This window comes from Curcuma longa, chromosome 12, assembly GCF_044706935.1.
Source record: "Curcuma longa cultivar G26 ecotype Majalengka, Jawa Barat chromosome 12, ITB_CL_G26_1.1, whole genome shotgun sequence".
NCBI classification, from domain to species: domain Eukaryota; kingdom Viridiplantae; phylum Streptophyta; class Magnoliopsida; order Zingiberales; family Zingiberaceae; genus Curcuma; species Curcuma longa.
Window position 1 is genome coordinate 2,916,956 of NC_133872.1, and position 15,196 is coordinate 2,932,151.

The 15,196-nt window shown below is 34.2% G+C and overlaps 2 protein-coding genes across 2 annotated transcripts; both read left to right on the top strand.

Annotated features, from left to right (window-relative positions):
• Positions 1-164: 164 nt before the first annotated feature.
• LOC141842688 (uncharacterized) lies at positions 165-1,076 on the top strand. Its single transcript, XM_074730723.1, has 2 exons — positions 165-803; positions 893-1,076. The coding sequence occupies exons 1-2, from the start codon at positions 165-167 to the stop codon at positions 962-964; spliced, it is 711 nt and encodes a 236-aa protein (XP_074586824.1). The 3' UTR covers positions 965-1,076.
• Positions 1,077-8,680: 7,604 nt separating this feature from the next.
• LOC141843456 (putative CCR4-associated factor 1 homolog 11) lies at positions 8,681-9,688 on the top strand. The gene has a single exon (XM_074731514.1). The coding sequence runs from the start codon at positions 8,681-8,683 to the stop codon at positions 9,686-9,688; it is 1,008 nt and encodes a 335-aa protein (XP_074587615.1).
• The last annotated feature ends 5,508 nt before the right edge of the window (positions 9,689-15,196 follow it).

The following is a 15,196-nucleotide window of genomic DNA, read 5'->3' on the forward strand; positions in this document are numbered from 1 at the left end:
TCATCGACACGACAGCGCAAAAAGTCCTCTTTATGGAGCTGGCAAGGAGTTAGTGGACTTCCTATTCAGCCTCTTGTCGTTCCTCTTGGCTTCGTCCTTAAGCGAAGACTCCACGACTCCACTATAAAATGCTCTCATCTCCGTCGTTCTAAGCACGAGTGATAATGGCCAGCACCAATGCGAAAACACTAGCGAAAGAGCTCAGCCTAAAGCTCCTCATCGACACGACCGCACAAAAAGTCCTGTTTGCGGAAGCTGGCAAGGAGGTAGTGGACTTCCTATTCAGCCTCCTCTCGTTGCCTCTTGGTTCCGTCGTGAAGCTCCTCTCCAAGGACCGCATGGAAGGCTCCATTCACAATCTGTACAAAAGCATCCAGGAACTCGACGACTCATACCTTCAAACCAGCGAAGGAAAATCCACCCTCCTCAATCCAATTCGCTCCATCTCTCCCTTCCTGCTCCTTCCGGGACCCTCCTCCTCCTCCTCCTCCTCTAAGAACGTTTACTTCCAGTGCATTTACGCTAGCTGCCATGCGTACGTTTCCAAAGTGAATGGAGTGCTCTGCCCCAGCTGCAAGACTTATAGGATGACTAAACAAATGACATATGTGGAAGGTGATGAGAGGGAGAACTCTGTGGAGCCAAATGCAGGATTTGTGAAGGGCGTTGTGACGTATACCATCATGGACGATCTGACTGTGACGCCCATGTCCAGTATCTCTAGCATTACCCTTCTAAGTAAGTTTAACGTCAAGAATTTGAACGCACTTGTCGAGAGGAATGTGACATTAGGCTTCGACGAGGTAATGTTGTTTATGCTTGTAAATCAATCTTTATTTCTTGGGGAAGAAAATAATCACACATGCTATATATACGTGATTTGGAGTGGCAGGCTCTGGAAGTGTTGGAGATCTCCTTACGATCGAAGAATGTCCTCACCAGCGTGTTTCTTGGCAAGAAGTAATCCCATCTCCATGCAATATTGCAGTTTGCTGTTTGAGGAAGACAGTTATGGAATCTGCATTTTGGGGGCTTTTTTTGGCAATGCAGCACATGACAATGTTAGGGATGTACAAATACTAGACTATGATCTAATGCTATTAATTAAAGTAGATGATCAGGGATAAAGATTTTGCATCCTACTCTTTTATCAACTTGAAGAAGCAAATCAATATTTTGGTTCTACGCTTGAGCTTCCTTTTTCTTTAGGTGAACTATTCGGAATTGACACTTGTTGGAAATTAATGAGATGGTTTGAAATTCCTAGAAGTAAGAAATGGCAGCAAATGAACCACTATAAAACATTTGCAATAACCAATGGTTCTGTTTGTAGATTACAGATTGTCCAGATCGTAATCTATCCGGTCCGAAATTGTAATTGGGTCAACGGGTTAATTACCCGTTGACTCATTTTAATGTTCCAGACTCGTATTTGGATAAGTAAACAACTTAATAAGTTTATGTTTTTTTTTAAATTTTTTTCATATTTTGAATATGAAGAACAACTTAATAAGTTTACGTTTTTTTTTAAATTTTTTCCCCATATTTAGAATATGAAGAAGTAAAATATTAATTATTTCAGTTAAATCGATTCGTTTTTTATTTTAAAATTTAAAAAACGATTAAATTAATTATTTATTATTAAATACTTTAAAAAAGTAAAAAAATAAGATTTTTTAAATTTTTATTAAATTGAATAAGTGTTTATTTGTTCCATTGGTTTAAGAAAAAAATTTGATTTGTTTAATTTTTTTTTATTTGGTTCTTTTGGTTCTTATCGAATGTTTAGTCCTAATAGTAAAAAATAAAATTTGTCATTTTAACGGTTTCATGACTATCTTTGAGGAGGTATATTGGGATGTTACAGTTGATCATTACAAAGAGGATATTATTACAATTGTGTCAAAATTCGATCTTTGTCCACTTTAATAAACCTGTTCCATAATAATCTGTTCCGTGATAATCAATTCAACTTCACATGGACATGTTTAGTCTAATTACAAAGCCATATAACATGGAACTCGAAATACACAATTTGCAATAGAAGCCTTATATTCTGTTCTGCGAGCACTTACTACCCGAATTAAACCATGCCTATAAGTATATTTCTTTCCATATTATTATGACTTTGCAATTTTATATGTATACTATGCATTGGTGCTTCATTAAATCATCAATTGCAATGAATCTTAGGATGAGTTCCAAATATCATATATTGAATATGGAGAAGTTATCATCAAATTAAAGAATGATGACATGATGGGTCAGTAATTGACATGATTTGTAAGATCTATTATTTTATAACCTTTTTATTTTAACTTAATTCTCTCATATTAATTAATTAGTAAATTGTACTGTATGGTTAAAGATTTACGGAGGATTATCTATTTAACTAGTAGTTGGATTCTGAAATAATATGTCAAGATTGGGCGTGCCCGTCGTGGCCCGAACCAAGATATGGATACATTGGTTATATACTTAAATTCGTAATCGTGAAAGTCAACTTATTTAAGATAGTTGTAATAGACGCCAAACGTGCTGAGCTGAAGCACCGTCGGGGGCATGTTAGCTTCTAAGGGACGGGATGCTGCGCTAAAAAATATCATCGCACGGTTGTGCCATCGAGCATGGTTGTACCATTGAACACGACTTGGTTGTGCCATCGGAGATGACGTGGCCATGTCTGGGTATGAGGGCATGAGCACGCCCGTGCATGGCACGAGGCGTTCAAGCTCAAGGGCACGGGCGTGCCCCGTGCTAGAGGCTCCGGGTAATTCAGGATTTTTGGCTAGACTTATTTTTGGTCCAAAATACTATATATGAGTTGAGCTATATAAATATAATCATTGTAACTCTAAACCTAATTCTAATGAAAGAATTCTTGATCGTTTTGTGGCGTAGGCATATCATTGAACCATGTTAAATCCTTGTGCTCCCTCTTCTCTTATTTTTCTCATTTTCTCTTTTGCGATTTCTTCATGATGTTGCGGCGCGATCTCAACAATTGATATCATAGCTCTAGTTATCATGTCTGGGTATATTCAATGAAATTTGATACGGTAAAGTTCGATGGAATTGAAAATTTCGTATTATGGCAGAGGAAGGTTAAAGATTTGCTGGTGCAACAACTATAGGGAAGGTTGTAGGTGAAAAAAATATCAAATGGTATGGAGAAGATAGATTGGGAGGAATTACAAGTGAAGGTGGTGTTGGTAATGATCAACTTTGTCTAATGGATGACGTGATATATCACGTTATGGATGAGGAATCACTAGTGGCAGTTTGGGAGAAATTGAAAAGTCGATACATATCCAAGTCAATGACAAACTGTAGGATCGAGTGCACGTGAGAGGGGGTGAATCACGTGCTTTTTAAAAATTTATTCGTTTAAAACCAGAGTTCGACAATTTAAGCTTTGAAAAGCGTGCAGCAGAAAATAAGAAATACGAAACGATAAAAGAAAATGCGTACGAAAGACACAAGTAGTTTTTTACTTCGTTCGGAGCCGTCGACGACTCCTACTCGAAGGCCCAGGTCCCTTAGACCTTTCCTGTGGGCAATCCACTAAATCTCTCTACAACAACAACCAAGCCTTATCCCACTAAGTGGGGTCGGCTAATCCCGCCTGTGATAAGTTTACCTTATCATTGCCGGTCCCAAGCCCGGATAAAGGAGGAGGGTTGTGTTAGGTTGCCAGCCAGCGTTAAACAAAGGCAAACACTCATGAATGGATCCATTAAACTAATCCACTAAATCTCTCTACCAGACAAAAACTCTGGTAGAGTAGACGAATACAATAATCAAGAGTGTGACAACCCCACACTTTTGATTTTTAAATAAATGCTGAAAATAAATTTAAAAAAAAACTCTGTTACCCCAAAATTGAAAATTCTGGACACGCTCGGATGTTGGGGGTGATCTTCCGGCAGAAGTTGGACGTGGTCGTGTCGAAGCTCGGGTCGCCGCAAAAGAATGACGTTGGTCGAAGTTGTCTGATTCATGCACTGACCAAGGCTTTATATAGAAACTATTGAGTTTATCCAGATCTGCAAATGTTTTAAAATAAACGCAAAACTTGATCTACGCATTGCAGTTTATCTTATCCAGGATTAAAAGATAATTTAAATAATATATATATATATATTATTTTTATATGAATACTTTTTATCATTTAATAAAATGGATAATAATAAATAAAATAAATATTTGTGCTCTTTAATTTTATCCTTCTTAATTTCAGATTTACAAAATGAGTAATAATTAAGATTATATTAATTTTATTGAGTTTATTTGTAAAATTAATTTAGTCCATATATCAAATAAACTCTATAAAATAACATATATTAAAATATAAAATATTATAATTTAATTAGATCCTGTCAATCCAAACCAGGATCTAACCAGGACACAACTTAGATCACCCCAGTGGGTCTAAGTTGGACCGCGCCTAAAGTCCAAAATTGGACTCGTCCTCACTGGTTCGCTCCTCTAGTGACTTACCTCACTTACCTCGTGCAGCTCTACTTGACTTCTTAACCCACCAGGACTTCCTGCCAAGGCTCAACCACCCTGGTCTTTCTGCCAAGTCTCAACCAACTTGGTCTTCGGCCAGTTGTCAGGCTCCGCGGACCCAACTGGACTTCCTGCCAGGGCTCAACCACCCTGGACTTCAGCCTGGTGTCTGGTTCTAAGTCTTTCGACCCTGCACACTTAGTAAAGAGGTTAAAACTACAACAAACCTAACTTTAACTTATTTGTCATTCATCAAAACTTAAGTTTGACCGTTAGTGCAAACTGCACCAACACAAACAATCTCTATTTTACTCAAAAATTGTTTGGGCTTAAGATGTCAGAGGGCATAGATCTAAGTCATCATTTCAACATTTTCAATCAGATTTTAAGCGATCTGAAACGGATTGATGTGAAGATTGAAGATGAAGACAAGACGTTGATGTTATTGAATTCTCTATTGTCATCTCCTACATACGAGAATTTGATTATGACTTTGATGTGGGAAAAGGAAACTCTCAAGTTGGAGGAGGTCACAAGTGTTTTGTTGGGATTTCATCAGCAAAAGAAAGCTAGTGATGAGACATCTCCAAATTAAGGACTCATGGTGAGAGATAACTAGGAACGTGGCAGAGCAAGACTCAATATGGGTCGAGAAACAATAATACGGTCTGATCTAAATCAAAGAAGAAGAAGAAGTTCACGTGCTACAAGTGCGAAGTAGAGAGTCATATCAAGCGAGATTGTCCAGAGAATACAGATGGGTCATCAAAGTTTGCAGATATAGTGGAAGAAGAAAATTCAAATAACGGCGTTGGAGATATGCTCTCTGTTTCATCTATTTCAGTGTGATTGATAGATTCTTGGATTCTGGATCCAGCATGTTCTTATCACATGAGCCTAACAAGGATTAGTTTGACACCTACATTCAATTTTGTTATGATGAGTAATGATGCATCCTATAAGGTCATTGGAATAGGGAATGCCAAAATCAAGATGTTTGATAGTATGGTCAGAACATTGTGTGATGTCAGATATGTACCAAATCTGAGGAAGAATATGGTTTCATTAGGCACACTGAATTTTAGCGGTTGTTGTAACAAATTAGCAAGCGGATTAATGAAAGTCAATAAAAGTGCTGTGATGGTGATGAAAGGACAGAAACTAACAGAGAATATTTATAAATTGCTAAAAAGCATAGCTGTAGATGGAGTTGCGTTGTAGAATCTGAATCAGACAAGACAGTCTTGTGGCATATGTGGTTGGGTCATATGGGCGAGTGTGGAATGTTGGAACTTTATAAAAGAAATTTATGGAAGGGCGTCAAGACGTGCAAACTCGATTTATGCAAGTATTGTATAACAGAGTGCAGTTCAAGACAACCACACACATGACAGAGGAAATTCTAGATTATGTTCATATAGATTTTTAGGGATTGACCATTGTAGCATCACGTGGAGGACATATATATGTATTTTGTGAGTTTCATAGATGATTACTCATGAAAGGTGTAGGTGCACTTCATGCGTCACAAATCAGAAACTTCTTCAAAGTTCAAGATGTAGAAAACTGGAATAGAGAATTAGACCGGAAGAAAAATCAAAGGTCTTAGATCAAATAATGGTACTAAGTACAAAAATTCAAAGTTCTAAGAATTTTATGAGCAATATGAGATCAAAAGGCACTTCACAATTCGCATGACATCATAGTAAATGGTATACCAGAAAGGATGAACGGAGTAATAATTGAGAAGGCTCGATGTCTCAGATTGAACGTAAGATTTGCAAAGAACTTCTATACAGAGGTAGTAAACATGACGTGTTTCTTGATTATGTTGGTCCAATCGATCTCTGGTCAAGGTTGAACAAGCCCGAGTTGATTCAAGTTGGGATTTTGATGTTTGGTCAATATGTTAAGTTGGTTGAACGAAGAGTCAAGTAGGTCAAGGTTGAACCAATACTTGATAAGATATGAAAAGTCCAAGTGGGTCATGGGTGATCGGATGCTTGACGGTTGGAAATCCAATAGAGAGTTGGTATGAGAAGGAAAGTCTAAATGAGTTATGGAGGATCGGACACTTGACACGAGAAGTGAAGTTCAAGTGGGGCATGGACGATCGGACACTTGGTGATGACGGAAGTCCTAGCAGGTTAAGGTTGATTGGATGCCAGGCAATAAGGATGTCTCGACAAGTTAAGGTTGATCGGATGTCAGACAACAAGAAAATAGATTAAGGTTGACCGAATGTCAAACAATAATGAAATCCCGACAAGTCAAGGTTGAGGATGCTAGGCAACAGAAAATTTTGACAAGTTAAGGTTGATCAGATGTCAGACAAAGGAAATCTCAATAAGTTGAGGTCAACTGGATATCAGACAAGATGAGAATTTGACTTTGGTAAAACTGAAATAAGAGCATTATTTAATTGATAGGGTGTATCAATCGACTAATGGATGCAAAAAACTCTCAAAATCTCAAAAAAAAAAAAATATGATTGCTATTGTACTGCTATAGTATTGCTACAGTACTATAGTAGTTGTGCTATAGTGATTTGCTACAATAATCATAAGTAGTAATTGTTGATGCAAGGAGCACAGATAATCGAATCAATATTTTGATTATGACAAAGAGTTCAAGTTAAGGTTATGTTATGAACTAACAAACTGAGTTGAGTGTGCAAGTAGCACAGGGAATGTTCTAGTTGAGGTTGGGCAAGGAAGTCCTAGTCTATAGGACCAAGTAAGGAAATCCTAGTCAGGTGGATTGGACAGGAAAACTTAACAGATCAAAGCATCATGTAAGAAGTCTAGGCGAGTTAGTGGACCGAACGCCTAACGGATCGATGGGTCATCTGAGATTTAGAGGTTCAACCTTTCTCTAAGAGGGGTTTCTTTGTGACAAGGAACTCTTGGAGAGTCATTTTCAAGGAGCCATTAGAGTTTCCATCCATTATCAAGTTTAGAGTTCTTTCGAAGACGACGATCAACACACAACTAAACTTTCTCTTCTCTCTTACTCTTTGATTTTGAGTTATAGAATGTCTTCTTTCTCGTCTTTTGAGTTATAGGACTCTTTGATTTTTTTTTCCTCAGAAATGTGAGAGGGTGTGTGTATATATATATATAATAAGAATAATTAGTAAATAATTAAATGATGAATATATAAAAAATATATAAGGAAAATGAATGTAAATTTATTAAAATAAATAAAAACCAATGAGTTTACTTTTTTATTTTGGAGCCCTCTAGGTTAAAATTCAAAATATATAGGTTGAGCATCAAAGATGAATGAGCGAATGAGAGAAGAAAAAAAATGAGCTAAGAGAAAAAACACATAAAAAGCATAAATAACAAGAATGTTTTTTCTCTTTTTGTACCGTTAATTATAATTTAATTAATTATAGAAATAAAATATAAAAATCAATAAGTATTATTTTTCAAATATAAAAATAATCAAAGATAATTATTGTAATAAATGACCAATTAAAAATAGTTTAAGATTTAATAAAAATCAACTTTTTATATTTTTAAAATAAATTAATAATTATATTTTATTTAATAAATATAATGTATATATAATATATAGAAAAAACTATTTTGTTTTGAGGTCCTATAACTTAAGTCGGCCGGGCTACAATTTAATAGTTTATTTTTGATATACTATATATGACCTTAAAAATTCTACTTCCATTTTAACAATTTTTGATATACTATATAAATCAATCATATATATATATATAATCAATTTAATTTGACGGTAGTCTATCAGTTTAAAATTACAGAGGCAACCCTAATTCTGAAACTGAATTATATATATAGTTATTCTTTCCAAAAATGATGAAAATCTAAAGATGGAAAGAAATTTTGAATTATAATCAATCAAATCTTAATCTTGTTAATCAATCAAATATGAATAATATAATTAATCTATCAAATATTAATCATATAACTCATCAATCAAATCTAAAATAAAATCTTATTCTACGCTAAATCAGTAAAATCGTAATTTAACAGAAAAGGAATAACGAAGAAATCGGATTTGTCGTTAGGAAAAAGTCTCCGCTTATAAATAAAGTCCTAACCCCCAATTCATTCCTCATTCTTCATTCTTCATTCTTCGCTTTCGCCTTCCGCCTTCGCCTCTTTCCAAATTAACAGAGACGGCTGTTGCAATGGGAAGCATAGACGTATGGGAGCATAACCTCGAAGAGCAACTGGAGTTGATCGCCGTCATTCGCCCCTCCTTCCCAATCGTCGCCCTCGATATTGAGTTTTCTGGTTTCATCCACTGCACCCCTCGCTACTTCACCGAACAGGAAAGATACCGTGACGTCAAGTACAACGTTGATAATCTCTATGTCATCCAGCTTGGCTTTGCTCTTTTTGATGACCACGGCAGCCAGCCTATGCCCCATGTATCATGGCAAATTAACTTCTCCGACTATGACCCAGAGGATGATCCTTCTTTGCGGACACCCCTTCGTAAAAGCGGCATCGATCTCCAAAGAAACCGACAGGAAGGCGTTTCTATAGAGCGCTGCGCCACTCTGCTCCGGGAGAAAGTATTCGGCCAGGGCGGTGAGTATGTCACATTCCATGGCCTGTATGATGTCGCGTACCTGTTGAAGATTTTATCCGGCGGAAAGCCGCTGCCGGATACGCTGGGAGAGTTTATAACGGAGGCACGGAACATTTTCGGCGGAAGACTCTTTGATCTCAAGTACATGGCGCGGTTCTGCCATGGACTCCTCGGCGGCGAGCTCGGGCTGATGAAGCTTGCAAATCTATTGAACGTGGAGGCAGACGGCGTCGCTCACCAAGCAGGATTCGATAGTTTGGTAACTGGACTAATTTTCCATGAGCTGCATAGGAGGTGGGAGATCGACTACGATCAAGTCTCTATGATTCTTTACGGCTTGGAGAGTGCTTGCCAGGAGATTAAGTCTCCATCTAATTCTTTCGATCCTCTCCGGCTCCCACTGGCTTCACCCAGGAGTAGTATTACGGTGCCACTGCCGATAATGCACTCACCTTGTCCTTTCCCGTCTCAGCCCTTCGGCTACGGCGATGGTGGTGGTGTTCTTGTTCAGCTGCCGACGACACCTAATTACGCCAGATGGTTTCCGGCTCCAATCGGTTACCCTTTTCATGTTGTTGCTGTGCCGTCGATCATCTTTTAATTAGTAATCTTAGTTTGAAGTTTACTATTACCATTGAGAAACACTGATTAAAACTACTGGCATTGGTTTTGCCATTGGGTTGTTGTTAGAATTCTGTTGTCTGGTTTGCTTTTAGAACTCTGTGGAAAAGTATATAATCAGCATTTGTTATATAAAATTGAATTCTTATAATTACTTGTCGATCAACTCATTGCATTCGATCTAACTTAGGCCAAACTAAACTACGATGAACTCGACTGACTGTTGGCTGATTAAAGCCTCCAAACAAATTGACAATATAATTTATTAATTATGTTATAATAAATAAAAAATTTGGGCATGTTGCACGATAGATATATAATTTTTAAATTAGAAAAGTTGTGTGAAGTTAGATTGATCCAATTTTTTATAATATATATAATAGCTACGATTTTATAACTACTATAATACATCCTTAAATTTAGATGAAAATAATAATTAAAATAAAAATCGTAACTATTACAATATATATTAGACATGCTTATTGTAGTAATTATGAAATTGTAACTTATACATATAATATAATAAGTTAATTATGATTACAATTTAGATGAGAAATATAAATATGAAGAATATACTAAAGTACAATTAAATAATTGTACATGCTAATGGAGTGAAATATCATTTTTGATAAAAAAAAATTAAAATTAAACATCCTTTAATAATTTTTTAAAAAAATGAGAGGCCATTTTGATTTTTTTCTTAAAATATAGGAATTTCTCTCGGAATCTACAGCAAAATCAGTTGATTTATTTAGACTTTACCGGGTTAGTGGCACATCTGATCCGGTTACAATCGTACTGGACCAAAGCTTTCAATTTTTCCAGGTCCGAGTTTTATAACCAGTGTATGTGATGCAAGCTTAATGAATCAGTGTAATTATTGAATCAGAAACAACAAATCAAGCCGAGAATTAAAAACCAAATTTCAATGGGATTACAATATTTAAAAACATTTGATACAATTTAGACAGATTCAATTGAAAAATTAAAAAAAAACACAAACACACACACAAACCGTTATACAATTTAGACAGATTCAATTGATCAGAAATCCGTTATATGGTGGGACAGGACAAGCCGATCCACTAACTTAGTGGGTTGGAAAATTTTCAACCTAACTCAACTTAAGGCGGATTGCGGGTTAGACAGGTCAATCCACGAGTCTGTCAAAAAATAAAAAATTTTAAAAATTTTAAATTTGAATTGTAGTTTAAACATGTCAAATTGAAAATTTTAAGTTTAGATTGTGGTTTAGACGGATCAAGCCTACTAATTCATTGAATTTTTCTTCTTTAATTTTAAATTTTAAAGAAAAAAATAAATGTTCTCAACTCGCTGACCAACCCATCTGGATCGCGGACGGACCCACACGAATCATGGGCCGATCCATACGGATCGTGGACTTAGACAGATCAATTTATCTAAATCTATCTAAAATAAATTGATAAAATTTTAACTTAATTTATTTAAATTATTTAATAGAACGAATTAATCTGTCAGAATTAATCTAAATTAATGGATCTACCATTAATTGCATGCTAGATCTTATCTTCCTAGCTTGCTAGCTCCATGCTGCATGTGTTGACTTTGGAAGAATAAGGTCAAATTCTATCAGGGGATAACTAGTAGCTAGCACTTTCTTAAGCACACAGGAAAAATAAATAAATAAATTGAATAAAAAATGAATGAAGTGGATAAATTCTGTCAGCTGTCAAACAGATATCTATGGTAGAATGGATCACTTCATTAAAAATTTATGATATAGTAGAGTGAGATAATTCGACTCATTAATTTGACAGATTGAAAAATCTCTAATTCAACCCAACTCAAAATAGATTACGGGTTAGGCGGATCAATTCAACCCAACTCAAGATCTATCAAAAATAAAAAAAAATTAAAAATATTAAAAATTTTAAGTTTGGATTACCGTTTAAATTGTTGAAGTTGAAATTATTAAACTTGAATTGTAATTTAGACGGATCAAACCCACTAATTTATTAAATTTTCTATTTTAATTTTAAAATTTAAAATAAATAAATAAACTTTCTCAATTCACGGACCAATTCAAGTCCGTCGCAAGTCAACCCACACGAGTCAGAGGCCTACACGGTTTAATCTATTTGAATTCAACTTAAAATAGGTTAATAAAATATCAATCCTACGTCAATTTTATCTTTACATGCTAGCCAAACTCGATTCCGCACCCAGTCAACTCACAATCAAAATTAAATCTTCATTACACATTTACACTAGATGAATATTAATGGATTACTAATAAATTTTAATATTTAGCAATTTATTTATGGATTAAATAATATGAATATGCAAGTAAATTAATACTAATATAAATTAATAATGATATTTTGAAAAAAGTTCAAAAATTAAGTGGCTGGTAATTTTTAATTAGTTTTTAAAATTTTAATGGTTTTTTAAATGGTCAATAAAATAAAAAAATATCAGTATTCTTTGTCCAAATTAATATTACTTTTTTCAAATATATTTTAAAGGAATTTTAATTAAATTACCCACCATAATATATTTGGATAAAAAAAAGAGCTCACGCCTTTTGTTTTTTTTTAACATCAAAACAACACTCTGCATATTTTTTATTTCAAAAATATACTATTTTAATGTCATTATAGTAGCTATTAGTTGCTGTAAAATGCAACAATTACAATCATAGCTGCTACGAGATGTTAAAATAAATCGACCTAAATTAATTAAAATTATTATATTTATATATTCTCTATTAAGTTGATTAAAATTATTTAAATTTAATTAACATCATTGTCAAAATTACTTTACAAAGACAATATTATCACATAAAGTAATTTTGATGTAGTTGAACAAATTTGATAAATTAATAAAGATTATTTTAATATAACAATGTTTCAAGTAGAATTATTGTTCTGTCATGTTATTTATATGTGTTGATGCAATCATGTTCATGAGTTATAATTTTAATGATTGACATCAGTAAAGCTTAGAGCACACTATAAAATTAAAAATCTCACTTATACATTAAGTATATAAGAAAGCTCTATTAGTCGATTGATATTAGTATTAGTCGACTGATACTAAATTTTTTAACCAGATTCGAAATTTCAATCGACTGATAATCATGTCAGTCGAATGAATTTTAGAATCGACTTGATTGATTAATCCCATCAGTCGATTGATTCTATTTTAGAAACAAACAGAATAGAATTGACTCGACAAATTCTTCACATTAGTCGACTAATATTGTTTCGGAAGCAAACAGAATGGAATCGACTCGACTAATTCTTCACACCAATCGACTGATTATGAATCGACTCGACTGATTCTTTACATCAGTCGACTGATTCTATTTCGGAAACAACAGAATAGAATCGATTCGACTGATTATTCACATCAGTCGACTGATTATGAATCGACTCGACTGATTCTATTTCGGAAGCAATAGAATAGAATCGACTCGACTGATTATTCACATCAGTCGACTGATTATGAATCGACTCGATTGATTCTTTACATCAGTCAACTGATTTTGTTTCGGAAGCAAACAAAATAGAATCGATTCGACTGGTGACTCGATTCATCCATAACAGTCAACTGACATTTGAAATTTGACAAAATCAGACATGATTTCAGAAGGTTTAGAGATTGTTATCTGTCGTTACCAAAGCAGTCGATTGATATGAGAAAATCAATCGACTGATCTCAAGAGAAGCTGAACCTGTTTAAATGATGAGAGTTAGTCGTTGATGAACATTGTTCATGCCATTTTGCTCCAAGTTCTCTTGCTATAGTGCTGAAGAAACCATCTGGTGTTCAACTACACAACTTGGAGCAATTCCTAGAAGAAAAAGAAGCAAAGCCATCAAGATTATTGTAAAACCTCTCTTCTTCTTCTTTGTGAATTTTGTTTGTTCTTGAATAACTGTAATTCTGCTGTAGGAGGGTTTCTCCACATTCAGGTTTTGTTCGAGAAGGAGAAGATATAGTGGAAGTGTGAACTGAGTGTGAATCTTTGGATTAGTCGTCTTAAGGAGGCAGATACCAAGTAAATCGTTCGAGTAAGCATTGTGCTCTTTTGAGTGGCTGGGTGGCAAGAAACTTTCATCGACATAGATCCAATCTAAGCGAGTTGAGCTATTCAACCTTCCCTTTTAGCTCACAAGGGTCTAACAATATCGATGGACTTAAGCATCTGTCGTTAATCTTAGCGATGACATTAAACTTCCGTCATTGATATCGTAAATGAAATATACTGTTCTGTTTCAAATCTAGAGACAGAAGTTTAATTCCGTCTCTAATATTAGCGATGATATTTTAATTCCATTACTAATATTAGCGATTTGAAAATTTTGATAGAACCTCTCCATTTTCACATTTTTCTTGTTTACATTAATTTACATAATCAAATAACATACTATCACAAATGATGATTTTTACAGTACGTACATTCATATTCACAATACAACATATTCAATCAATATATTCACATCACAATCCAATTAACACAAACACAAACGATACAATTGTATCAAATCCACAACTCACACATCAACAACCATACATCCATAACTCATTCACAAATCCATATATACACAAATAAAATAACATACGCTAAAACTGATACACTCAAAACCAATCCAATAGGTTTTCAATTTTAATCCCAACATATCAAATCCAATACAACAAAGATCCAACTAAGATGAATATCTCAAATTCAACTACCAATATATGAATTTAATAAATCCAAATACATTACCAATGATAATAAAACCTTCTAACTAACACATCAACTTCTATTCAAAAACTAACTAGTAGTATCGAATCTTAAAATATATTAAGATAGGTTATTAATAAAATAAAAATTACATCATTATAATTAAAACTAACAATTTGAATTTAAAATAAATTGAACACTATAATAAAAAAATATTAACTAGCTAGATAATTATTTGACATACTTAAATGTTAGTTTAGATATATATCCATGATGATATATAGGATATATCATTATCTACAATATTCTTAAAAAGATGGAATTAGAGATACATCTATTATAAAAATTAATAAATCTAATTTGCATATTCATGAGTGATAAATAAAAAAAATTAAATATCAACATACCTCTCAATCAACTACTGATCCTTAAAATGATTTTGATATCTTAAGCAATCAAATCATTGGTATTCCAACTAAATACCATGGATGGTCATCAAGCCACCAATCAACAAACAATCCGACATGTGCAACCTCTTGGATGAGCTAAGACGCGAGAGACGATGAGGACTTGAAATACACTTTAAAGAGAAGAATGGTGCCGAAGAGTTTCGGTAGATTACTCCGATACTCAAGTTAGGGTTCTACGAAAAATGATGAAATATGGATACGAAAGAAAATAATACTAGTAGAGTTTTCGTAGAAGGCTTAATTAAATTGAGTGGTTGAATAAAAGTTAGGGAGGAGCTCGATGGACTCCAAAATAAGAGGCTTG